The sequence below is a fragment of the Trichechus manatus genome, unplaced genomic scaffold (genome assembly GCF_000243295.1).
Source record: "Trichechus manatus latirostris isolate Lorelei unplaced genomic scaffold, TriManLat1.0 scaffold00044, whole genome shotgun sequence".
Lineage (NCBI taxonomy): Eukaryota > Metazoa > Chordata > Mammalia > Sirenia > Trichechidae > Trichechus > Trichechus manatus.
This window is the reverse complement of record NW_004443980.1, coordinates 14,365,061-14,392,478: the sequence shown is the minus strand read 5'-3', so window position 1 is coordinate 14,392,478 and position 27,418 is coordinate 14,365,061. Positions and strand designations below refer to the sequence as shown.

The 27,418-nt window shown below is 37.3% G+C and overlaps 1 protein-coding gene across 4 annotated transcripts in view; it reads right to left on the bottom strand.

Annotated features, from left to right (window-relative positions):
* Positions 1-27,418, bottom strand: part of VWA8 (von Willebrand factor A domain containing 8) — a 468,389-nt gene that overhangs the window by 141,538 nt on the left and 299,433 nt on the right. For all 4 annotated transcript variants that reach the window (XR_002824147.1, XM_004376614.1, XM_023731623.1 and 1 more), the window contains exons 30-35: positions 19,547-19,657; positions 18,437-18,501; positions 17,675-17,800; positions 15,846-15,955; positions 14,662-14,816; positions 2,328-2,523 (exon numbers count right to left, since the gene is read on the bottom strand). Coding sequence is in view for 3 of the 4 variants with exons in the window: in XM_004376614.1 (XP_004376671.1) it covers positions 2,328-2,523; positions 14,662-14,816; positions 15,846-15,955; positions 17,675-17,800; positions 18,437-18,501; positions 19,547-19,657 (763 nt within the window). In the remaining variant the exon portion in view is untranslated. The remainder of the gene's footprint in view (positions 1-2,327; positions 2,524-14,661; positions 14,817-15,845; positions 15,956-17,674; positions 17,801-18,436; positions 18,502-19,546; positions 19,658-27,418) is intronic.

Here is a 27,418-nt window from a genome sequence, read left to right as displayed (position 1 = left end):
CCTGTAAACTAATTTCTTCTCTGAGACTTTGGTTTCCTTCTTTCTCTTTTGCTCCCGATGAGTAGAAACCAATAGCTGTATATTAGATCGCTGCTCACAAGCTTTTAAGACCCCAGACGTTACTCATCTCACTAAAGAACATGAACTTTGTGAACTATATTATGCCAGTTGACTGGGCTGTCCCATGAGACTAAGGTCCTAAGCCTTCAAATATAGAAAACCAATCTCGTGAGGTGTTCGGTTATGTCTAAGAAGTATATGTAACTGTGTCCTCTGTGAATATACATGCGTGCATCCACATATCTGTATGCAGACTCACATAGATATTTCCATCTGTGCACATGTATGTACACACCTGTACCTATTCATACACATATATGCCCATACATATACATATGTGACTATATACTTGTCTTTTGGTTATTACTGGTGCCGTTGCCAAATTATACATGTCATATTCTTTAGCACAAACATCTTTTTCTCTTGAGTACTTCTTAGTGGCATTGTTTACTTTGGTCAAGATGTGCTCATTACACCCACATTCGGTGCTACTTTTCCCATCACCAAAAATAACAAGTATCTACAATCTAGAGTATGATTTTCCCCCTCGTCCCACCCATTCCTCGTAACCACTAATGAACACTGGTCTCTCTCTCTGTCTCTCTCTCTCTCTATATATATATATTCTTATCTTCTTATAAAAGTGTGATCATACAGCTTGTCCTTATGTGATTGACTTATCTCACTCAGCATAATCTCCTCCAGAGTCAACCATATTATACGATGTTTTGAGAATTAATCATTATTCTTTATGGCTGCATAGTATTCCATTGTGTGTATGTACTACATTTGCTTATCTATTCATCCATTGATGGGCACTTAGGTTGTTTCCAATTTTTTGCTATTGTGAATGATGCTGCAATGAACAGAGGTGTGCATATGTCTGTCCATGTCTCTTTTGTTAGATCTCTAGGGTAGAACTGATGGATCATAAGGTATATTTATTTCTAGTTTTTTGAGGAATGGGTGAGTTATTTTATCTCTCTGTGTCAGAGTTTCCTCACATAAATTAGAGTGTATATTAATGATTCCATGGAGTTTTGAAGATTAAATGAATTTATATCAGGAAAAGTGATCAGCACAGGACCTGGCACATGTTGTGTGGTAATAAACATGAGTTGACTTTGAGAGCACCGAGAAGTGAATAAGTCTGTGTAAGCCCCTGGCCTTCCATCACAGGGAGTTTAAGACAAAAGTCAGACTCCAGTTTCTATGCCTAATATCCAACTCATTTTTTAAAATCTCTTTTGAAAACTTGTTCTAAGTAAAGTGATTGTACAGGTTGTCATGCAAACAAAGGAAGTTCTAACGGCAATGACTACAACCACACACTGTGTGAATATGAGGGAGAGCTTTCTGCATACACATGAATCTTTTAGCCACTTCTATATTCTGTTGGGAAGCCCTGGTGGCATAGTAGTTAAGAGCTACGGCTGCTAACCAAAAGGTCGGCAGTTTGAATTCACCAGGCGCTCCTTGGAAACTCTATGGGGCAGCTCTACGCTGTCCTATTAGGGTCGCTATGAGTCAGAATCAACTCGACAGCAATGGGTATGGGTATACCCTGTTGAGGAGCCCTGGTGGCACAGTGGTTAAGTGCTTGGCTGCCAACCGGAAGGTCGGCAGTTTGAACCATCAGCCACTCCGCAGGAGAAATATGTGGTTGTCTGCTTCTGTGAAGATTACAACCTTGGAAACCCTATGGGGCAGTTCTACTCTATCCTACAGGGTCGCTATGAGTCGGAATCGACTCAACGGCAGTGGGTTTGTTTGTTTGTTGTCTGGTGTACCTTGTTGGCATTACCCACATTTATAAATATGTTGTTGGTGGTGTTAGCTGCCACTGGGTCTGTCCTGACTCATGGCAACCCCGTGCACAACAGAACGAAATGCTGCCTGATCCTGTGCTATTCCCATGATCACTGACGATCAGATCGTTTTGATCCATAGGATTTTCACTGGCTGATTTTCAGAAGTAGATTGCCAGGTCTTTCTTCCTAGTCCATCTTAGTCCAGAGGCTCTGCTGAAACCTGTTCATCATCGAGACAACTGGCAAGCTTCCACTGATAGACGGGTGGTGGCTGCACATGAGGAGCACCGGCCAGGAATCGAGCCTGGGTCTCTCACTTGGAAGGTGAGAAATCTATCACTGAACCACGACTGCCCCACTTAGAAATATAGGACAATAATAATAAATTAAATATCCCTACCAAAAGCAAACTACCTTACTCACTTTGGGAAGTTAGGAATTTGTTAAGTTTCTTACCTTTTGGGTAGATATCTTTTAGAGGGACTTCTCCTGGGGGCAAAATCCTGACTATTTGATTAGTGTCTAAAAGAGTCACACAGTTTGTCTGTTTTGGAGTAAGACTTTTCTTTTCTCCTCCATAGAATCCTGTATCAGTGACACGTGGTTTACTCAGAGATGACTGTCTTTTCCAAGAATAAACTTCACTGGGTGACTAGAAATAAAAAAAAAAGAGAGAGAGATACTAAAGTATTGAAGTTGTATATACTACATTCACTACAACTTTTATAATGCAGCTTTTTAAGCAGATACCAATGGTAAACTTATATTTCACAGGTATAAGCAAATCAAATTATTCCTTAATGTTTCTGAATTTAATACAGGAGATAGCTGTCTCCTCAATAATCACAATTTTCAAACAAGTTCAAAATAAACGACTTAAACTTTTTCCTTTTGAAATAAATTGTAACCAAGAAGAGGGAACATAACAGTATGGTTTGTTTAAAAATAATACACACTCATCCATCCACTTTGTGGCACAATGAAGAGAACATTACCAGTCCTTCTGAAGTTCTTCAATGCCCCTGTCCAATGACATCCTTCTGTCACCCCTAGACTGAACTCTTCTGGAATTTTGTGTTAAGTATTCCCTTGCTTTACTTTAAAATTTTATCACATATGTATTTGTCACTAAGCAATACAATTAATTTTGCTAGTTTTTCAACTTATAAATGGAATCACATTTTACGTTTCTTCTAGGACTTGCTTTTTTTTTTAAAAAAAAAATTATTGTGGTAAATATATACATACAAAACCACCAGCCGCTCCGCGGGAGAAAGATGTGGGAGTCTGCTTCTGTAAAGATTTACAGCCTTGGAAGTCCTATGGGACAGTTCTACTCTGTTCTATAGGGTCCCTATGAGTCAGAATTGACTTGACGGCAATGGTCACACCTCCTCCCTTTGGTTATATGTCTATTCAAGTAGGACTTGCTTTTTTCTTCCCCCTCACTCAACTTTATGCTTATGAGGTTGAACATATTAAGTTTATCTGGCATTTCCATTTTCTCTTGTGTGAGATACATGTTTATGTATTTGGCCCCTTTTAAACATTTTTTTCTTCTTATTATTGATTTATAGAACTCGTTTATATATCCTGGGTAATAATCCTTTGTTTTATGAGTTGCAGATATCTAGTCCTAGTTTATGACTTGTCTTTTCACTCTGTGATGTCTTTGAGATTTAGACGGTCTTAATTTCAATGTAGCCACATTTATTCAACTTTTCCTTTACGGTTAGTATTTTTTTGGCGGAGGTCTTATTTAAGAATGCCTTTCTTATTGCAAGATGATAAGATAATTGATATCCTCCCATATTTTCTCTAAAAGTTTTTTTTTTTTTTGCAGAAGAAGAATTTTTTGATTTAAACCCTTTTTTTCCCCTGAATACAGCAGGTGTCTGGAAGTCACAGTTATAGGAATGAAACGATCACATTATTCACAATTTTCCTGTAATTAAACTTATCCACTTTCTGAATAAGGCCCTATGCCCAAAATAATAATAGCCATAGCTCCCACTGGAACCCCTGGGTGGTGCAAATGGTTAACGTGCTTGGCTGCTGATCCAAAGGTTAGAGGTTCGAGTCCACCCAGAGGAGCCTCAGCAGAAAAGACTGGAAATCTACTTCCAAAAAGTCAGTCATCTGAAACCCTGTGGAGCACAGTTCTACTCCAACACACATGGGGTCTCCATGAGTCAGAACTGATTTGCTGGCAACTGGTTTTTCTTTCATTTTGTTTTTTTTTTTTTGATTTATAGCTCTCACTTGGGAGACACTGTTCTGGGCACCAGAACTTTCTAAAAGTTTTAAAGTTTTGTCTTTCATTTCTAAGTTCTTGATCCATCAGGATTTTTTTTATGAATTTATTGTTGTAAGTGGTATGAAGCAAGGATCCATATTCATCCTTTTCTCATATGGAGAGCTAATTGTCCAAATACCACTTAGCTTTGCCCACTGATCTGCAATGCTATCATAAAATATGTTTCCATATATGCATGCATCTGTTTCTGGACACTCCATTCTGTTCCCCTGTATATTCTTCTACTCCAGTCCAATACCAGTGTTTTAATTACTGCAGCTTTATAATAAGCCTTGGAATTTACTAGGGCAAGTACCTTTGCCTGCTTCTTCTTTGGGAATGTCTTGGTTATTTTTTGCCCTTTGTTCTTCCATAAACGTTTTAGAATTGGCTTGTCAAATTAAAAAAAAAGAAAAAAAAACGTTGGTGGGGGTTATACTGGAATTACATTAAATATATAGGACTATTTGGGGAAGAAGGGACATCTCCCTGCATATGAACATGGAATGTCTTTTCATTTATTTAGGATTTCTCTCACATTGATTACTAGGTTTCACCATTTTCTCTCTAAAAGAGTCCTATACATACTTTGATAGATTTATTTCTAAGTCATTTTATATTTTTATTGCTATTTTAAATGGTATACTTTCAAAAATTGCATTTCTAAGTTTGAAAGTAGTATTTAGAAATACAATGGACTTTTAAATTTTTAATTTTTAAACTGTCATAGAGTAAAACTGAATTTTTCTGGATATATAGTTCTGAATTTTAATACATGTTTAGATTCATGTAACCATCGATAAGATTAAGATACAGAATAGTTTCATCACCCTTAAAAAACTCCCTCCTGCTATCTCTGTATTAGCACTCCCCACCCTACCTACAGGGAGCCCTGACACCTCTGCTCATAACTACACCAGCCACTGATCTGTTCTCTGTTACCATCACTTTTGCTTTTTTGAAAATGTCATATAAATAGACGCAGACAGTATGTAACATTTTAAAATTGTCCTTTTTCACCCAGCAAAATATCTTTGAAATTTATCCAAGGTGTTGTGAATATCAATAGTTTGTTCCTTTTAACTGCTGAGTAGTATTTCATTGTATGGATGTACCAGTTTGCTTCTCCATTCATCAGCTGAAGGACATTTGGGGAGTTTCCAGATTCAGGCCGTTATGAACAGAGCATCTATAAATATTTGTGGACAGATTTTTGTGTGAACAGTTTTCATTTCTCTAGGTAAATACCTAAAAGTGCACCCTTACTAGTACTTGGTATTGTCAGTAATTTTTATTTTAACTATCATGCTTTTAATTTGCATTTTCCTAACAACTAATGATGTTGAACATCCTTTCATGTGCTTATTTGCCATCCATATATCCTCTTTTGGAGCCCTGGTGGTGCAGTGGTTAAGAGCTACAGCTGCTAACCAAAAGGCTGGCAGTTTGAATCCACCAGCTGCTCCTTGGAAACCCTATGAGGCAGTTCTACTCTGTCCTGTAGGGTTGCTATGAGTCGGAGGAATCGACTCAGCAGCAACAGGTTAGGTTTAGGTTAGGTTATAGCCTCTTTGGTGAAGTGTCTGTCCTTTGCCCATTTTAAAAAGTGGGTTATTTGTTTTCTTATGGTTGAGTTTTGAGAATTCTTTATATATTCTGGATATAAGTTCTTCGTCAGATATATGATTTGCAAATATTTTCTTCCAGCCTGTACCTTATCTTTCCATTCCCTTAACAGTGTCTTTCACAGAGCTGAAGTTTGGAATTTTGATGCAGTGCAAGTGATCAAATTTTTCTTTTACAGATTGTGCTCTGGTATCATGTTTAAAAACTTTACCTAGCCCCAGATCATCAGTGTTTTTGCCTGTTTTATGAATTTTATAATATTGTTTTATATGTATAGCTACGATCCATTTTGAGTTAATTTCTCTATAAAGTGTACAGAGACTATAGGGTTTTTCCCCCCCATATAGGTGTCCAATTGTTCCAACACAATTTATTGAAAAGACTACACTTTACCATTGAATTGCTTTTGTATCTTTGTCAAAAGTCAATTGTCTGTATTTGTGTGCATCTATTTATGGACTCTTTAATCTGTTCCATTGATCTATGTGTCTCTCCCTTCGTTAATACCAGACTGTCTTGATTACTACAGCTTTATAATAAGTCTTAACATTGAGAAGTGTGATCCCTCTAACTTTATTCTTCATCAAAATCGTTTTAGCTATTCTAATTCCATTACCTTTTCATATAAATTTTAGATTCAATTTGTTTCTAACTACAAAAAAATTCTGCTAGAATTTTGATGGGAATTGCATCAAATCCATAGATCAATTTGGAAAAAACTGACATCACTATTACGTTCAGTCTTCCAATCCACGAACACAGTAGCTCTATTCCCGTATTTAGGTCTTTTTTGATTATTTTATTAACAATTTTTTGTTTTCAGCATACAAATCATGTACATATTTTGTTAGACATATATCTAAGTATTTTTTTTAGCACTATTGTAAATGGTATTGAAAAAAAAATTCCACTTCCATACATTCATCGTTGGCGTATAGGAATGCAGTCGTTTTAGTGTTTTGATCTCATGTTCTGTGACCTTGTTAAACTCACTGATTAGCTTCTTTTTGGTAGATTCCTTGCAATTTTCTACATGACAATCATGTTATCAGTGATAGGGACAGTTTTACTTCTTCCTTTCCAATCTGTATGCCTTTTTTGTTGTGGTTGCTTTATTGCTTTATAAGCTAGCACATCCAATTTAATGTTGAACAGGAGTGGTGTGAGTGGTCATTCTTGCCCTGTTCCTGATCTTGTTGTTGTTGTTAGGTGTTGGTTAGGACTCAAAACAACCCTAAGTACAACAGAATGAAACAAAGCCAAGTCCTGCAAATCCTCAAAATTGTTGCTATGTTTCAGCCCATTGTTGTAGCTATTTGTCAATCCATCTTGTTGAGGGTCTTCCTCTTTTTCGATGACCTTCTACTTTATCAAGCATGATGTCCTTCTCCAGGGACTGGTCCCTCCTGATAACATGTCCAAGGTACGTGAGATGAAGTCTCGCTGTTCCCTCTTCCAAGGAACACTCTGGGTGTATTTCTTCCAAGACAAACCTGTTCGTTCCTCTAGCAGTCCATGGTATATTCAATATTCTTTGCCAACACCATAATTCAAAGGCATCGATTCCTCTTTGCTCTTCCTCATTCATCGTCCAGCTTTCCCATGCATATGAGGCGATTGAAAATAGCATCGCTTGGGTCAGGTGCACCTTAGTCTTCTGGGTTACATCCTTGCTTTTTAAAACTTTAAAGAGGTCTTTTGCAGCAGATTTTCCCAATGCAATACATTGTTTGATTTCTTGACTGCTGCTTCCATGAGCATTGATCATGGATCCAAGTAAAATGAAATCCTTGACAACTTCAGTATTTTCTCTGTTTATCATGATGTTGCTTATTGGTCCAGTTGTCAGGATCTTTGTTTTCTTTATGTTGAGGTGTAATCCATACTGAAGGCTGCAGTCGTTGATCTTCATCAGTAAGTGCTCAGTCCTCTTCACTTTCAGCAAGCTAGGTTGTGTCATCTGCATATCACAGGTTTTAATGAGTCTTCCCCCAATCCTGATGCCACATTCTTCTTCATATAGTCCAGCTCCTCAGATTAATTGCTAAGCATACAGATTGAATAAGTATGGTGAAAGGATACAACCCTGACGCACACCTTTCCTGATTTTAAACCATGCAGTATCCCCTTGTTCTGTCTGAACAACTGCCTGTTGGTCTATGTACAGGTTTCGTACGAGCATAATTAAATGTTCTGGAATTCCCATTCTTTGCAATGTTATACATAGTTTTATGATCCACACAGTCGAAAAGTCAATAAAACACAGGTAAACATCTTTCTGGTATTCTTTGCTTTCAACCAAGATCCATCTGACATCAGCAGTGATAACCCTCATTCTATGTCCTCTTCTGAATCTGGCTTGACAGCATAACTTTACTTGCATGTTATAATAATGGTACTGTTCGATAATTTCTGCATTTCATTGGATCACTTTAGGGGGAAATGATTCAGTCTTTCACTATTAAGTACGATGTTAGCTGTAGGGTTTTTTTTAGAAACCAGGAGCTCTAAGTTTTTGGTAGATGTCTTTTACCAGGTTTAAAAAGCTTACTTCTATTCCTAGTTTGCTAAGAGTTTTTTTTTTTTTTTTTAAAAAAAATACCATTGTATGCTGAATTTTGCCAAATGCTTTTTCTGCATCAACTGATATGATCATGTTGTTTTTCTTCTTTAGAATGTTAATGTGGTGAATTACATTGATTGATTTTCAAATATTGAATCATTCTTGCATTTCTTTCTGAGATAAAGCCCACTTGGTTATAATGTATTATTTTCTGTATGTACTATTGGATTTCATCTGATAATATTTTGTTGATATTGTTTTATGTCTTTGTTCATAAGGGATATTGGACTGTAGTTTCCTTTTCTTGTACTGAAAATGAGTTTTGAAGTGTTCCCTCCTTCACAGTAAAGCCACTCCAGCTTTATTTTGATTAGTATGTGCATGGAATATAGTTTTTCCATCCTTTTATTTTTAACCTACCTATTACTTCATACCTGACGTGAGTTTTTTGCAGATGGTATATTGTTTGGGTCATTTTTACCCCCTTCCTGCCATCTTTTATATTATTTGATTTTTTTTCTAAATGTGAATGCTCTAGAGATCACAATACACATTCTTGAATTTTCACATTCTACTTAGAATCAATATCTTTTTTTCTACAAGTTCAATTTAGTGACACTGATTACATTCTTCCAGTTGTGCAACCATTCGCACTCTCCTTTTTTGAGCTCTTCCTCTCTCATTAACATAAACTCACTACCCCCTAAGGTTCCAATCTAATCTTTTATAGTTTTAGTTGCACATGTAGGTCCTTAATTTTGAATTTGTTTTTGTGCATGGATCCTGTTTCATTCTTTTGCATGTGGAAATCCAATTTTCCCAGCACCATTTATTGAAGAGACTCTTCCCATTGAATGGACTTAGCATCCTTGTCAAAAATCAATTGACCGTGGGTATACTGGTTTATTTCTGGACTCTCAATTCTCTTCCATAGGTCTATGTGTCTACCGTTATACCAGCACCAGGCTGTTATGATTACTGTATAGTATGTTTTAAAATCAGGAAGTATGAGTCCTCCTACTTTGTTCTTCCCTTTCAACATTGTTTTAGCCATTTGAGGCCTCTTGCCCTTCCATATAAGTTGAGGATTGGTTTTTCTATTTCTGTAAAGAAGGCTGTTGGAATTTTGATCAGGATTGTGTTGAATCTATAGATTGCTTTGGGTAGTATTGACATCTTAATAATATTAAGTTTTCCAATTCATGAACATAGAACATCTTTTCATTTATTTAAGTCTTCTTTAGTCTCTTTCAGCAGTGTTTTCATTGTATAAGTCCTTCATGTCCCTGATTAGATGTATTCCTAGATATTTTATTCTCTTAAATGCTATCATAATAGAATCAATATTTTAATATTTTATTACTTGAAGTAAAATATAGAAACCTTACAACCACATAGGACCCTTTACCTTCCCCTTCTTATGTTATAGTTCTCTTAAATATTACAACTACATATGTTAAAAATCCTATCAATATTATAACTTTTGCTTTCAATGATGGAATATATTTAAAGAACTCAAGAGAAGAACAGTTTAATATATTTACCCAGATATTTACCATTTTTGCTGCTGGTTCAACATTCCTAGTGTTCTAGGTTTCTTTCTGGAACATCAATTTCCCTTGTGTCTGAAGAAATTTCTTTAGCAATTCTTTTAGAGCTGGTCTGTTGTCAATGAATTCTCTTAGTGTTCCTTCATTGGAGAATGTCTTCATTTCATTGTCATTCCTGAAGAATATTTTTAAAGATACAGACTTACGGGTTGACAATTTTTTAAAAAATTTCAGCACTTTAAAAATATTGTGCCACTTCCTGCTAGTCTCAATGGTTTCTAGAGAGCATCTGCAAAATTTGAACCATTGTTTCCCTTATAGGTAATGTATCGCTTTCAAGATTTTCAGACTGCCTTTAAGATAATTTCTTCATCTTCAGTTTTATTTGTCTTCAGTTTATGGTAAGTCTTATCATGGAGCCCTGGGGGCACAGTGCTTAAGAGCTTGGCTGCTAACCAAAAGGTTGGCAGTTTGAATCTACTAGCCGCTCCTTGGTAACCCTATGGGGCAGCTCTACTCTGTCCTGTAGAGTTGCTATGAGTCAGAATCGAACCGACAGCAACAGGTCTGGTTTTTTTTTTTTTGGTCATTATGGATATTTTGGGTTGATTCTGTTTGGTGTTCTCTGAGCTTTTTGAATCTGTAGATTTATGTTTTTCACCAAACTTAGGTAGTTCTCAGTCATTATTCATTAACATACTTTTTTTGGCATCACACTTTTTTTCCTCTCCTTCTGAGATTCTGATGACACAAATGTTAGCTCTTTTCGATTGCACCACAGGTCTTTGAGAGTATGTTCTTTTTTTTTTTTTTTTAATCTTTTTTTTTCCTCTCTCATTCAGACTGGATAATTTCTATTGATCTAGCTTCAAGTTCACTGGCTTTCCTCTGTCATCTAAAACCTACTGTTAGGCCTATCCAATGAGTTTTTTATTTTGGTTGTGGTAGTTTTCATTTCTAAAATTTGTTTCTTCTTTACACCTCCGATTTTTTGTTGAAACTTTCTATTTTTCCATTCGATTTAAGGGTATTCACAACTGCTTCTTGGAGCATTTTTATAATATCTACTTTAAGTATTTGTCAGATCATTCCAATATCTTTGCCATCTTGTCCCAGGTGAGTTGAGATTTTCCCATGTAAATGAAGATTTTCCTGTTCTTCATTTGCTGAGTTATTTTGAATTATATCCTGGCCATTTTGTATACTATATCACTCTGGATCTTGTTTAAATTTTCCAGAGAAAATTGATATTTATTTTAGCAGATAATTGATCTGTTAGGTTCAGTCTTCAAGTTCCAATCTGCTTTCTGTGGGCTGTGGTTCCAAAGTCAGATCAGGTTTCAAAGACTGCAGTGCTCTTCAGATCTGGCTTGTATGTATGCCATCCAGTAGCCAGTCTGGGACCTGGGTAGTAGTTTATTTGTTAGTTCCGTTCTCAATGTCCTTGTTATGCTGATTAGCATCAGACCTACACATGTGCAGCTCAGGGGTACACCCAGGAGCTCTTCAACAACTTTATGGTCACTTTCCCAAGCTCTTCCTCTCTGCACTCTCCCTGGTACTTTTTGACTGCTTGAGGCTACTCTTACCAGTCCTCTGGCCAGAAAGCTGGGATTTTACTTACACCACTCTACTGCATAACTCTGTGACTGTGCCTGCATATAAAGTTAAACAGTGGGAGAATACAGACAGAGAGAGAAAGCAGTGGGGGTTTGGTATACCCTCTTGGGATCACAGCTCCACCATAATAATTCCCTCAGAGTTTTGGCTTCTGTAGACTCCCATTGTATTGCAATCTCTGCCACTATCACCACGGGATTGTTTGGGTGCTTGAGTACTGGAGAATGGAGAGAAGAAACACACAAACTTATGGAGAACTTCCACATTTCTCTGAGCATTGCGAGTTCCCTTTCCTGCTCCTTGAGCCAGAACTAGAAGTCTTCTCCTGGAGCTCTATCTCTCCTTGCCAGTGCTCACCCCCGGTTCAGACTGTTAGGTCAGGGCTCACCAGAGGAGGAAGAAAAAAAAAAAAGCTACACTCACTGAAGTCTGATGGTACTGTGAATTCTTATCTTCTTCCTCAATTCACCTGCTACTATTTACTTTTCAGAGAGTATGCTGCCCAAGTTTTATAGTTGTGTTTAGTGGATAGTACTTATTCTACCTTACCTGCAGGTCCTATCCAATGACTAGTGTATATTGATATTATATCCCACAAACTTACTAAATTCTCCAATAGTGTTATTGGTTTTTTTTCTTTTAATTTTTTTTTTAATTGTACTTTAGGTGAAGGTTTACAGAATAAATAGTTTCTCATTAAACAGTCAGTACACATATTGTTTTATGACATTGGTTAATAACTCCACGACATGTCAACACTCTCCCTTCTCGACCTCGGAGGACTTTTTGGTGAAAATATACATAGCCAAAGATACACCACTTCAAAAGTTTCTACATGTACAATTCAGTGACATCGATTACATTCTTCCAGATGTGCTGCTATTCTCACAATCCTTTTCCAAATTATTCCATCACCATTATCTTCAACTCACTGCCGGCCAGGCTTCCCATCAAACCTTTTGAGTTGCTGTTGTCAATTTGATCTCACGTAGATAATTCTTTTTTTTTTTTTTTTTTTAACCTTAGATAAAGGTTTGCAGAACAAATAGTTTCTCGTTAAATAGTTAGTACACATATTGCCCTATGACAATGGTTAACAACCCCACGACATGTCAACACTGTCCCTTCTCAACATTGGGTTCCCTATCACCAGCTCTCCTGTCCCCTCCTGCCTTCTAGTCTCCAATAGTGTTTTTAATATTATCATCCTCGTTTCTCCTTTTTTAATACTTATAGCTTATAGTTTCTTTGTTCTTGTCTTATTGTACCATATAAGACACTCAGTATAATGTTTAATAGAAATGATGATAACGGGTATCCTTGTTTTACTCCTAATAGTAAAAGGAATGTTTTTAATGTTTCAGCATTGAGGATAATATTTGCTGTAGGTTTTTGTAGCTATTGGGAATTAGCTTAAGGAAGTTATAATAAATTTATAATAATTTAAGTGCCTCTGATAACTCTATAATAAAGTCAATAAGTGTAACATACCCCTTTAGTGATAGTAATATGAAGAACCAAAATAAACTCACATAAAATCAGAAAGGTATAATAGAAAAGACATAGGTTTGACGGTCAGTCACACTTGAACTCAAATCCCAGGTCCTTTACTAATAATCTTTGTGACCTTGGGGACATAACCTAAGTTTGTTTCTTTATCTGTAAAACCTTGTAGAATTGTTGTAAAAATTAATTATAATGTATGAAAGGGCTTAGAATAGCACACTACCTGACTATTGCATTTCGGCCTGAAAAATATGATTGCTATCATAAAACACTAAAAGGCCACCTATCTGACTTTAACTCTTCATTTAACAAATATTCACTGAATGTCTCCTATGTGGTGGGCACTGTGCTAATTATGGGGGGTATAGCTTTTAATTTATCAGGCAAGGTCATTATTTTTACAGGTTATAAAGGACTTCTATAGGGTTAATACAAATCAGTGCCCCATACTCAGCTTTTACTTCTAACTTTTTATAGTGACATGTATTTCTATACTACTTTCTTTAATCAGAAGAAAGTGATCAGAAGATCAATTATTTTAGTAGTTCAACTCAGAAAAATAGCTCCAGTGTTCTCTTTACTGAGAAGCACGCATTGTAGAAAGCCTATTAAGCACATCTCTTTCATTCAATCAAGGCTGCTGTAGCTATCGTATTCCAACATGTTTCATTTTCAGTAATATAATACTATAGCAACTGCTTTTTACTTGATAATTAGAAAAGCATATGGCAAAGTCCTAAACCACATTATTATCCATTGGGTTTTGGATTTCTAATGTCTCGTGCCCTGAAGTTCTCACAGTTCATTAATTACATAAAAATTTTGAGGTAGAGTCCATATTTTTATCTTTAAATGATTTTATCATTCCATCTAAAAGCTATAAAGGAAATTATGAAAATTAAATGTTTAATCAAAACACAAGGAGCTACATCTAAGGTTATCAGATGACGACTTGAACTGAAATAACCTTCAAATTCAATTCCCACTTTCTCTATCAGGGGAAGATGGTGCCTAGTTTCACCTGACGTCCATTAGAAATAGCCTTTCCTTTACAGGTAACGGCAGAAGGGCCCATCTAAGAGAGAAATACGCAGTTGCAACCATCACCATTTCTAGTATAATCCGGATGCTGCAAAGATATGCTAAATCAGAGTAAAACTCAAGTGGAAAGTGAATTGACATTCATGAGTGCTGAAAAATTTACAAGACAGTAATGACACCCCAACAAATTAAACTAAAAAATCCTTTAAGACATGCTATGTTATTAGTCTCAAATTGTTCCCTACAGATTACATGAGCTCACACTAAGACAACATGATATAAGATCACCATCAGCAAGTGAAGATTTAACTGCGTCACAGGAACTCCTAAGTATGGAGAATACTATTTTTCCCTTACTAAATGATATAATTACATTACACTTTAAATGTTAATTAAAAAAAAGTAATGACACTATATAGGTAGAAAGTTTATTTTTTTTAATGACTGACTTGGAATACGGACTTGATCTGAAACGTTTACAAAAAATAATTATTACATTTTTAATTACCCCTCAAATAGGCTTGTTGATTATAGGCCAAATCGATGGGAAGAAATATTTATTCAATAATTTAAAAAGCTGGTACTTACCATGAGATCTGGGAAGCCAACAACTATTGTAACGTAACTATTCTCATCTGAGAGGATTCGATTAGGAGAGGCAATCTTTTGTCCCACGGCTGAACTTAGATTTTCAGATGAAAGTTGATCACTTGAAACTTTATGAGGTATGCTGAGCTCTGTTTCTGAAAAATGTCGGACAAACATTGAACACGATATGCTCCTAAAATGCTCCAGGAATTAATTTTTTGCAAGATTTAATTCTCACCAACTCAAAGAGAAAAACCCAAGGTATAAAAAAAAAAGAAAACACTTTAAATTACATTCATGGGCTTTTTTCAGGTGCAGATTAACCAGTAAGCAAGGTACACACAGGGTTACTTGTGCTTACTTACTAATCTGTAGTAGTTGCATGCTACAAACTAGTAAGTAAGTACAAGGAAGCCCATGCGTATCTTGCTTATTGAGTAATCCATCCCTGGCTTTTATCTAAGAAAACTCAGATTTTATAATCAAAGGCATCATCCCCAAGAAATTCCAAGTATTTATGGAATTCAGAATTTTATTAGCAACAAATAATATCATTAATAACCAAAAAAACCAAACCCGTTGCCATCAAGTCGATTCCGACCCTGAAAAAGGATGTGAAACTCACTCAACCCAGTGTTGGTAATGGTATGTGTTAGATTATTTTCATAAGTACTGTTCATTCCCTAAAATGGTGATGAATAAGTAGAAATCCTGATGATCTTATGTAAAAAAGAAAAGAAACTATACTAAAGAGGAATCTAAATGTATATAAAAATTCTGATTTGTCAGTTGAAAAAAATCAAAGACAGATTACAGGAGTGAATTTCCCAGTGATGATCTGAATGATGGTAGATTCGTATTTACTACTGCTAAGGTGGTGACTGGAGCCTTAAGGTGGCGCAGTGGTTAAGAGCTATGGCTGCTAACCAAAAGGTCGGCAGTTCAAATCCACCAGCCGTGGCTTGGAAACCCTATGGGGTAGTTCTACCCTGTCCTATAGCGTTGCTATGAGTCAGAATCAACTCGACGGCAATGGGTTTGGTTTTGGTTAAGGTGGTGACTAAGATTTCTCTTTTAGTATAAACTTCACAAATGTTGATGCCATGGTGATCAGAGGACTAGAGGACAGTCTGTGTACAAGCACACACTCTCACAGCCATCGGTACAGAGAACACAGTATTTACCTTGTGTAACTCCAAACCCTGTGCTCGGCGGCTCCTCTTTCAGCACATGCAGCTGGCAAACCCCACTGTCCTCAGATTCAATGTGCATGGGCTTAGTTAAGAGGTATTTCCTGTAAACAGACAAAACACCTAACGTAGGTGAAATGCTTCCCTTTTTCTAATATTTGTGAGACTAGACTAATCAGTTTTTCTTCCCCTCAAAGTCTCGTTTTTATATTCTGAGTAGAATTTTCTGTTTCAGAGTTTCTTCATGAATTACTAAATAACTTCTCAACGCTGCGTATAAAAAGCAGCGCACAATAACAACGCAAGAATATATGTGAATTAAAAATCCAACACTTCTATAAGAGGGAGGGCTGTTAAAAAAACAAAGGCAACATTAATGGGGCACCTCCTTGTTATCAATGAACCCTCTCTTTATGGGACTGCTGGGTCAGCCAGTAGGTGGGTGGCTAACCTCTGATTTGCAGCCAGCTATAGGACAGAAGCCCTCACCACTCTAGTCCCCTGGCCTATTTATTTTTAAGATTCCTAACATACTTGCCGTCGAGTCGATTCTGACTCACAGTGATCTTACACAGAGAGTAGAACTGCTCCATAGGGTTTCCAAGGCTGTAATCTTCACAGGAGCAGACTGCCACATCTTTCTCCTGTGGAGTAGCTGGTGGGTTTGAACTAGCAGCCTTTTGGTTAGCAACCAACCACTGAACCACCACGCCACCAGGGTTCCTCTAACATAGGCACGTTGTTGTTATTGTTGTGTGCCGTCAAGTCGGTTCCAACTCGTAGCAACCCTACAGGACAGGGTAGAACTGCCCCACAGAGTTTCCAAGGAGCAGCTGATGGATTCAAACTGCCAACCTTTTGGTTAGCAGCTGAGCGCTTGACCACTTTGCCACCAATGCTCCCAACATAGCATATATAAACTCAAAACCAAACCCACTGCCATCGAGTCGATTCTAACTCACAGCGATCCTATAGGACAGAGTAGAATTGCCCCATATGGTTTTCAAGGCTGCAAATCTTTATAGAAGCAGACTGCTACATCTTTCTCCCGTGGAGTGGCTGGTGGGTTTGAACCAATGACCTGTCAGTTATCAGCTGAGCGCTTTAACAACTGTGCCACTGGGGCCCTTAAGCATATATAAATAGCAGAAATCTTTCGTGACAGGCCATCTCTGCTTATCAGCAGAGGGGGAAGAATGAGTTTGCACTTAGCTAGTGGAACATAGCACAGCGGGTGGTGGTGGGGACTCAAAATTTACAGTATACCCTAAATATATGCCAAGTATTCCACAGCGTCCCCTTCATGAAGAAGCATACAGTCCAATGCGGGAGGCCACACAAACATAAACATACCCCAGTGAGAACACATAAGACAAAAGGAAGAAGAAACTTCTAAGGGGTGGATTCTGTAAAGGTACAAAAAGACAACAGCTCTAAAATGGAGTCTGTGGCCCTATGAAGGGAAGATAAACTACAAACTGAGTTTGAAGTATCTCCAGTTTGGCAAGAATACAGTAAATTCCCAATGTGCTAATAGGGAAAAGCTTGAATAAATATGGATCATACATAAAAGTTATTATTTTTTTTACCGTTAATTTCAACCTCTTTCTCTGAAGTACTTTTATAATTACTCTGAGAAGTGACATTTAACTTATTTTCATTTTCTTCCCTGTCTCTCTCCTTCTTACTCTCATCTACAGAGATGCTGTCAAGCATAGGCATTGTTAGAAGACAGACATGAGGAAGACAGAACTGAAGGATGTTGGGTACAGAGAAGTTTGAGCTACAGTACGGTCCATGAAACACCATGTAGATCCACCCACTGATTTGTTTTGTTCTCCACCAGAAGCCACTTGTCTTCTGCTACAAGGAAGACTGCCTTGAGGGTGATGGGAAGTGAGATGGTATGACTTCGTCCTTCTAGAACATCCAGCACCGTGAGACTGTTCCTGTAAAAGGCAAAGGAGATGAGAACTGAAAGGAAATGGTAAGGATAACGGTTGAGTAAACCACGGTACAATCACTTGGTGGTATATTACACAATCTTTAGAAAGAATGTTTTTAAAACTAAGTAACAGCATATAAAAAGCTAATTGTGAAAACGATATACACCATCTGAAACTGTGAAGGTATGCATAAGAAGAAACACTGGGAAGCAATTCACTGCAACACTAGTAGTGGCTGTATCACGGAATTATGAGCGCTTGCTTTCCTTAGGTCTGTTTTTAATTGTTCTATAATGTAGAATGAATTAATTTTACAGTAAAACATTTATAATTTGGTTACATTCGCTTTATAATAACCAGCCCAGTTGCCGGTGAATCGACTTTAACTCATGGTGACCCCATGTGTGTCAGAGTAGAACTGTACTCTACAGGGTTCCCAATAGTTGGTTTTTGGAAGTAGATCCATAGGCCTTTCTTCCGAGGTGCCTCTGGCTGGACTTGAACATCCAACCTTTTGGTGAGTAGCTGAGGGTGTTAATCATTATAATAAACTTTACAGTAAACAAGTATAATTAAAACAGGAAACAGGATGGACAAAGTAGCGACCCCAGTTTAAATCTTCTACAACAAAGAACTCACCCTTTTTCTTTGTAGAATACTAGCCAGTTCTTGTGTGAAAATTCTTTACACATTTTATAAGTTTCCTAAAGACAAAACAAAACAAGCATCACATTAAAGGTGCCAGATGCAGGCATGTCTCTTCAGCTGCTGCCCCTTAAATGAAGTTCTTCAACGTGTAAAACATGTAATTGTCAGAGAAGCCACTGTTTATGCATACCAAGACTCTTATGGTAACAGGATTAAAGTATATTTCAAAATTTGCAGTGAATTATGTACTAAAAACATTTTGGAATGAAAGTTTTAAAAATAATGCCAAACACCAGTTAGAAATAAACATGTTATTTGGTGATTAACTGTGGAATTTACACCATAACATAAATAAACCAAAAAACCAAACCCACTGCCGGTAGGACTATCCCACAGGGCTTCCAAGATTGCATGTGAATCTTTATGGAAGCAAACTGTCACATCTTTCTCCCTTGGAGCGGCTGGTGGGTTCAAGCTACTGACCTTCTAAGCGCTTTAACCACTGCACCACCAGGGCACCCTATGACATAAATACATAGGGGATACTTTGTTTCTTAGATTCGAATACATTTATGATATTTTAAAATCTCTTTTTCTCATGGTCTTTTAAGACTTAGGTCTGCTGCCCTTTAGGGCAGAGACTAAGCCTTATTTTATATCGCATCACCTTGTTCTGAATCACAGAATAACTTCTCTTGAGTTGGCCTAAAATATTTATTTACAGTTTTCATCTAGTAGGTGTGATTAGGTGTCTTGCTCTTGGGCTCATCATATTAACCCAAAACATAAATACAGGTTAAATTCACTGGAAGATTAGAAATTTATTATGAGTATCATACTCAAATAGCTCATAATGTTTTATTATTATTAGATAAGTTCTGGCAAGTCTTTATGTGTGGATGATGGACACAAAATGAAGCTACTGATACTTAAATATATGTATCTACATAGCATTAAATCTAGAAGTACATAATAAGAGAATTCTTTTGTGCCTTATAGTAAACCAAAGGCTCTGAAAGGGACGGGCAGGCATGCATCTTTACGGTTAGACAGCTATAGAAGATCCCTGGCAATGTGCCAGACAAGTGTGGTCTTCCTTACAGCCTCCTCTTTGTTCCACCAGGAAGATCTCTTAGATGCATTCTTTTCCGAAGAGAGGATGAGACGACGAAGGGCCCGGCTAGTGGTATCTAACAACAGGATGACATTACTCTGGAAATAAAGAGAACAAGACGTGTTCCTTTTTTAAAAGCAGCAATCTCTTGGCAACTTGGGAATGAAGGTTATGGTGATAAACCAAAGGGAAGACAAAAATAATGAAATACTTAAAAGATACTGTATATGGATTGAATTGTGTCCCCCAAAAAGATAGGCTGAAGTCCTAATCCCTTTGACCTGTGAACACGACCTTGTTCGGAAATGAGGTCACACTAGTTACCCTAACCCTTATGAACGAATCCAGTCTGAGTGGTGTCTTTATAAAAAGAGAAGACACAGAGACACCCAGGGAAGACGGCCATGTGAAGACGGAGGCAGAGATTGGAGTGATGCATCTACAAACCAAGACCTCCAAGGATTACTAGGGACCACCAGAAGCAAGGAAAAGGCAAGGGAGGATATTCCTCTAAAGCCTTCAGGGAGAGCACGGCCCTGCTGACACCTTGACTTTGAACATCTAGCCTCCAGAACTGTGAGACAATAAATTTCTGTTGTTTTAAACCACCAGATTTGAGGTACTTTGTTACAGTAGCCCTAGAAAATTAATACAGATACTATGAAGACAGAAAATGATTTTTTTTTTTACTGCAGAATTTAAAGTATTAGATAGTTTTATGAAGATATTTCAAATTATGTAATACAAAAGGCGATCTCTGAAGATTTTACATTACCCTTCAAAATACAGGTTTGCTTAACCATAATTCTGCTTTATTATATAAAATTCTGACTCCTAGCAATCCTATGAGATAGCACAGAACTGCCCCATAGGGTTTCCAAGGAGCAGCTGGTGGATCGGAACTGCCAACCTTTTGGTTAGCAGCCAAATGATTAATTACTGTGCCACCAGGGCCCCAAAAGATCACACTGCCTTAGCTGGGGATTGAACTCGGGCATTCCAGGTGGCAGGCAAGAATTCTATCACTGAACCACTAATGCTGGGGCTTTTTATTATGTAGGAAAGAGAAAATCAAGAGGATTGATAATTAAAAAGAGTCCATTTACTTTTCTCAGAATTAAACTTGGAGAATGCTCTATTGAAAGCTCTCTTAAATTGTGCAAAAGTAAATCTCATTTATCCTTTTCACAAGTCCAAGTTCAATTCAGAAAATACATACATGATATAATGATGGGTCAGTAAGAAACTATCAAGGGCATCCAACAACCTAGCCCTGTTTCTTTATCTTGAAATTCACTACGCTTGAAGAACTTTCATAGCTGGTGGTGTAATGATATACAGACGAGAGTTCTTCAACGTTATTAATCACAGCTATTCAAATGAAGGAATAATTTCTCATTAGTTAGGAGGATTTTTTAAGGGAAAAATATTCTTATAAACCTTAAGCCTTTAAATAAGTAAAAAGAAGCATAGAAGCCCCATAAAACCAAACGGGACTAATGAGGCACAGTAGTCCAGGGACAAGGGCTAGAAGGCAGAAGGGGACAGGAAAGCTGGTGATAGGGAACCCAAGGTTGAGTACGGACAGTGTTGATGTGTTGTGAGGTTGTTAACCATTGTCAGAGGGCAACATGTGTACTAACTGTTTAATGAGAAACTATTTTGTTCTGTAAAGCTTCATCTAAAGTGAGAATAGCAGCACAATTGGAAGAGCATAGTTGATGTCACTAAACTGTGCATGTAGTAATTTTTGAAATGGTGTATCTTTGGCTATGTATATTTCACCAAAAAAAAAAAAGTTCAAGGAGGGAGAGGGGTGACATGTTGTGGGTTGTTAACCAATGTCATAAAACAATATGTGTACTACTGTTTCATGAGAAACTATTTGTTCTGTAAACCTTCACCTTAAGTACAATAAAAAAAAATTATCAAAAAAAAAAGTTTCCCACAATAAAAAGTTAAAGTAAAAAAAAAAAAAGCATAGAAAATAAAAGCTTAAAATTAAGAAAACCAGAAAAGATTAAACCTTTTGAAGGGATTCAAGGAAATTGATTTTTTTTTAATTAAAAAAGTTTTTATTTTTAATAAATTTTAAAGACGTTTGAAGATTACACTAACAGGTTTGCAAAATGACATCTGCAAGTTGTTCTTCAGACCTCATTGTTATGCAATTATCTTTTCTTTTTTTTTTGATTCGGTGTCTCTCCAGGAATCCTAACCCTTATGAACTCTTCATTACAAAAGGAACAAAAAGCACTTCTTTGAGGGAAAATAAAGTCACAAAGCACCCAAAGAATTAATATACACTTAGCAAACTATAGGAAACAGTAAAATATAAGCTGTTTGTTCGTTTACACCATAATACTTATCGGGCAGTTCAGATTTAAAGCGTAATGGAGAATCCAAAGATGAACTAACCACGGCCCTTGCCCTCAATCATACGATGTCATTAGAGAGCAATAAAAAGAAATGGAAAACATTTTATCTGTAAATCTAGTACCTCATAGTGTGCTTTCAAATATATTTACAAGCTAATTTTATTGAAGCGCTCAAGAATTAAAATAGTGCTCACACCACAAAGTTTCCTTTACACAGACTGAGTCCTGGCTGCACTACAAAAAACAATTCTACTAAACATATTGACAAAGCTTTAATTTTTCCATAAACACCTTCACCCTCAGAATGCATCATTTTGTATAATATGTAATTCTGCTTTAGAATATTTGCTAGGAAGTCTTTAAAAAATTAACATGTAAATATTTTTATTTTTATTTTTTAAATTTTATTGTACTTCAGGTGAAGGTTTACAGAACAAATAGTTTCTCATGAAACAGTAGTACACACATTGTTTTACGACATTGGTTAACAACCCCACAACATGTCACCCCTCTCCCTTCTTGACCTTTTTTTTTGGTGAAAATATACATAGACAAAGATGCACCATTTCAAAAATTTCTACATGCAGAGTTCAGTGACATCGACTATGCTCTTCCAATTGTGCTGCTATTCTCACTTTTGATGAAGGCTTACAGAACAAAATAGTTTCTCATTTAACAGTTAGTACACATAACACGTAAATTTTTAAAAAAGCATTATTCACTGGCATTTGAAAAGTTTGAAACTGGTAACAACATCTTAGAGTTTTCCTTAAGAAAACATATTATTAAGTTAATTTATAAAGTCACCATTGTAGATTAAATATTCAAAAAAATTTATTGTAGTAAAATGTATATAACACAAAATTTGCCATTGTAATCACTTTTAAGCCTACAATTCAGAGACATTAATTACACTCACCATATTATGTAATCATCACTGCTATCTATTTCCAAAAGTTTTTTATCACCCCAAACAGAAACTCAATACCCTTAAGCAATAACTCCAATTTCCTCCTCCTGCCCATCCCTCGTAACCACTAATAAACTGTCTCTATGCACTTGCCTATTCTAGATATTTCATATGAGTGAGACCATACAACATTTGTTCTTTTGTGTCTGGCTTATTTCACTCAGCATAGTATTTTCAAGGTATATCCATGCCGTAGCATGTATCAGAACTTCATTTATTTTTATGGGTATATGGATATACCACATTTTGTTTATCCATTCTGTTGATGGACACTTGGGTTGTTTCCACGTTTTGGCTACCGTGAACAGTGCTGCGATGAACACTGGAGTACATGTATCTGTCTGAGTCCCTGCTTTCAATTCTTTTGGGGATATACCTAGGACTGGAATTGCTGGGTCATACAGTAATTTTATATTTAACTTTTTGAGGAACCTAGATTAAATCTAGGAGGGACCAGTCCCTGGAGAAGGACATCATGCTTGGTAAAGTAGAAGGTCACCAAAAAAGAGGAAGATCCTCAACGAGATGGATTGACACACTGGCTGCAACCATGGGATCAAGCATAACAACGATTGAGAGGATGGTGCAGGACTGAGCAGTGTTTCATTCTCTTGTATATAAGGTCACTATGGGTTGCAACAGATTCGATGGCACCTAACAACAACAACAGATTAAATCTATTTTGAATAAGTATGCATTTTTTATGGAATAAAAACCTTTTTTATATAATAACTATGCACAACATTATCATTAATTCTTGGCACCTAAGCATATTGGGATAATATTGATTTTTCTAAACAAAAGAGAGTACTAAAAATAGTAAGTTTTATCCCAAAAGATGATTAAGTAGAAAATAAGCAAAAGATGAAGTAGATATGACTAAGTAGAAAAATAAGTTAGTACAGTTTTACATTTTTCTTCCTTTTTTAGGGTTTAATACTTATATAGTCACAACTTGGCATAAGTGAACTGAAAAGCTGTATCTTTTAAGTGACAGAAAACACACACACACACACACACACACACACACACACACAATTTCCAGCCATTGCTGTATTTAGAATTAGTTTTATAAGCAATTGGCAACATGAGGGAGTTCTGTTGCTCCATCCTTTTAGATGTTAATGGTTTCCGTCTGTAAATGACTAATGATATATTCAGTCTGAGTTTAAAAATAGGATTTTGCGTCACACATGAGCACACGTAACTGTGGCTTTGGCTTCTCTTTAAGAGGGGCAGGAGGAGAAGCAAGTGTGCGATTTTATTATGTTTGTATTTGACTGGGAGAAATGTAACCTCTGGATGACCTCAATGTCCCAAAGTCTGAAATTCTAAACTTTGTACAGATGTAAGAAGTAATCTCATGGGGGGAGGGTTTTTTATTTTTTTTTATTTTTAGGCATGGCAAAGTTTCCCTTTCCTCACTTAAGACTTTATTTGAGCAAAGAATTTTTGAAAAACTTCTTAAACTAACCAGGGAAAGGCATCCATCCGTAGCAAAGCTTTATTTTAAAGGCAAGGGATACTTGAATTAATGGAAGTCCTTCTCTGCAGTGTTTCAGCTTCATTTTCAGTTAGGGCAACATGGAGAAGAAGAAAGTGATAGCATTAAGCTCATTTTTTAAATGAGCCTAGAATTATTTAGCCTTTGTTAAATTTCACAGCTGCATGCTGTTCATTTGGAATTAAACAGGTCTTAGATCCCAAAAGGGCCATACTATAAAAGAGACAGCTAAGATATCCTTTCTGGGAAAAGAAGCAGCAGCTCAGAAGTCAGGTACAGAGGAAAGGTATCCAGGTGTGCTGTGTACATCTGCTCAGAGTGCTAAGATGGCTTTCCGGAAAACTGTTGAAACGGTGACCAAAGCATTAATAAGGCAGCATATAAGAAAGTAACGAAGCAAGATGTTGGCTATGGAACTCAAGCACATCTTTACAATGAAAAGTGTATTTTCTTTGATGAAATCATTATGATCAAACAATATTAATTAACAAGGCTGCCAAAAAATTGAATCTGTTGAGAAAATAAAGAACTTGCAGAGAACTTAATAATCTGATGCTTTGAAAGAATTTGTAAACATAAATTCGACACTTAATTTGACAGCTGAAAATATGGCAGGACTGTTGGAATAAATACAGTAAATTTAGATTCTCATCTACATTTTATTGGCTTCTTGAGTTAAATTTCACAAAGATATGTGCTTTTTATGGCAGATCCTTCTGACTATAGAATTTAATTCAATAACATTGATACTTTGTTGGAAACCTGTAAGGTAAAACCCATATTCCAATCTGCTGAACACAAATTCTCATCAGCAGTATCTGGATATTTATACACTCTGCTTCTAGAAGAAAGCAAAAGATGAAAAAAAAAAAAAAAAGGAAAAATGAAACCAGAAAAAACCTTATTAACTCACAATTTATGATAAATTTAGACAAGGACTAAATAATTACTCAGTGAATAAAAATAAAAAATAATAACTGCTGTTATTGTTGTTGGGTGCTGTCAAGTTGAATCTGACTCACAGAGTAGAACTACCCCATAGGGTTTTCTTAGCTGTAATCTTTACAGAAGCAGATTGCCAGGTCTTTCTCCCACGGAGCCACTGGGTGGGTTCAAACCACCAGCCTTCGATTACTGACATGCTATTTATACAGTATTTTCCTCTTGATTAGATATAGTCTAAAAGTATTGTTTCTTGCTAACACTTTGCTTTCCTAGTAACTTAAAATACTTCCAACTAGGAGAGGCGGGGCGAAGGCGGTGGAGTGGTCAGATGCTTCTGGTACTCTCTTGAAAAAACACCCGAAAAAACAAGTGATTCAATTATATATGGCAATCTGGGAGCCCTGAACATCAAAGACAGAGTTGACGAACCAGACTGAATGGCAGTGGGAGGGAGAGACGGTTCGAAAGCAGCAAGGAGTTGCCAGACTTGAGCCGGTGACAGCCTGAGCCCTTCAGGCCTGATCAGCTCGGGAGTGAGTGGTGAGGCAGGCAAGCAGCCATGATCGGGAGGTCGTTTTCCGCACTGGGAGAGACCCAGCGCCAGAGTGTCTACACAGCCACCCAGAACCAGTGAGAAGCAGCCCTGGATCTGCGAAAGATAAGTACTTGGGTACGACCTACCGTGCAGATCAAAAACACCCCCCTTAGGGAAAAACCTCTCTCCCATTTACCTCTGGGTTCCCTGCTCTGCACTGGGTCCCAGACTGGCTTCAGCAATTGCTGAATCCTCTGGGCCAAAAGTAGCATCTGTCACATGCCCGAGCCATTCGCCTTGCCTTGGAGAGTGAACACATCAATAAACAGGAAAAAATAAACTGCCGGCTCACCCAAGCCAGAAACCCAGGGTAGGCACAGCTCCTTTGCCTAGGCACAGGCATAAGGCATCCATGGACTTTGAGTGCCTTTCTGCCTGCATAGACCTATGTGGGCCCATCTCAACAGCGTAGGCCCTAATTACCGCAGTACAACAGGGTATATACTGGAAGTCTAACTTCAACTGTTTCAGCTGTAAACTGGCAGGTTCTTGACATTTGACACTGCTCTGCCCATTAAGCAGGGTCTTCACCTACCCACATTAGGGGCCTGAGGACTGGTGGCTCCACCTACACCACCTAGCCACCTGTGATGGGGCCCATGAGTAAGACGTGCCCCCTAGTCCTTACAGCCTACAGCATTAAGTGCTCATAGTCCGGCTGCAAAACCCACCCACCTACATGCTCTAGGGAACAGGGACACGCCTTGCTCAAGGACACTCAGGGGCGGCCATCAGCCCCCTGCCTTGCTCAGAATGTGTCCCCCTGCTGCAGCCAGATGCCTGTGCTTATGCCAATAACCCACGCCTGTCTAGGACTGTAGGTGAGAGCCTACACCACACACTTGGTGGCTATCTACCTGGGCACCTGAACTGAATCCATACAGGAGGAGTGGGTGGACTCCTGAGCTCACAAACTTAGTAACAGATCTAACCACCTGGTGACAGGACATTAGAGCTTCAAAGTTGCCAATAATCAAACTAGCTCAAACAAGCAGCCTATTTGGGCATATCAAAGCAAAACAAGAAGCTAGCACACAGTAAGCAAACATAAAATAAATAAATATAATAACTTATTGATGGCTTGGAGAAAACAGTCTATATCAAATCACATAGAGATCAAATCACATAAAGAGGCAATCCATGAAGGCTTAGGCAAGCTCCCAAAATAAAGAATCTAGAAATTTTACAGAGGAGGAAAATTTCTTGCAATTACCAGAGGCATAATACAAAACATTAATACACAGAATTCTTCAAGAAATTAGCAAGGAAATTAAGCAAAACGCAGAACATGCAATAGAGGAAATTAAAAAGATTAGAGAACAGCATAAGGACTAATTTAACAGGCTGCAAAAATCCATAGAGAGACCGCAATCAGAAATCCAGAAGATTAACAATAAAATTTCAGAATTAGACAACTCAACAGAAAGTCATAGGAGCAGAATTGAGGCAATGGAAGTCAGAATTAGT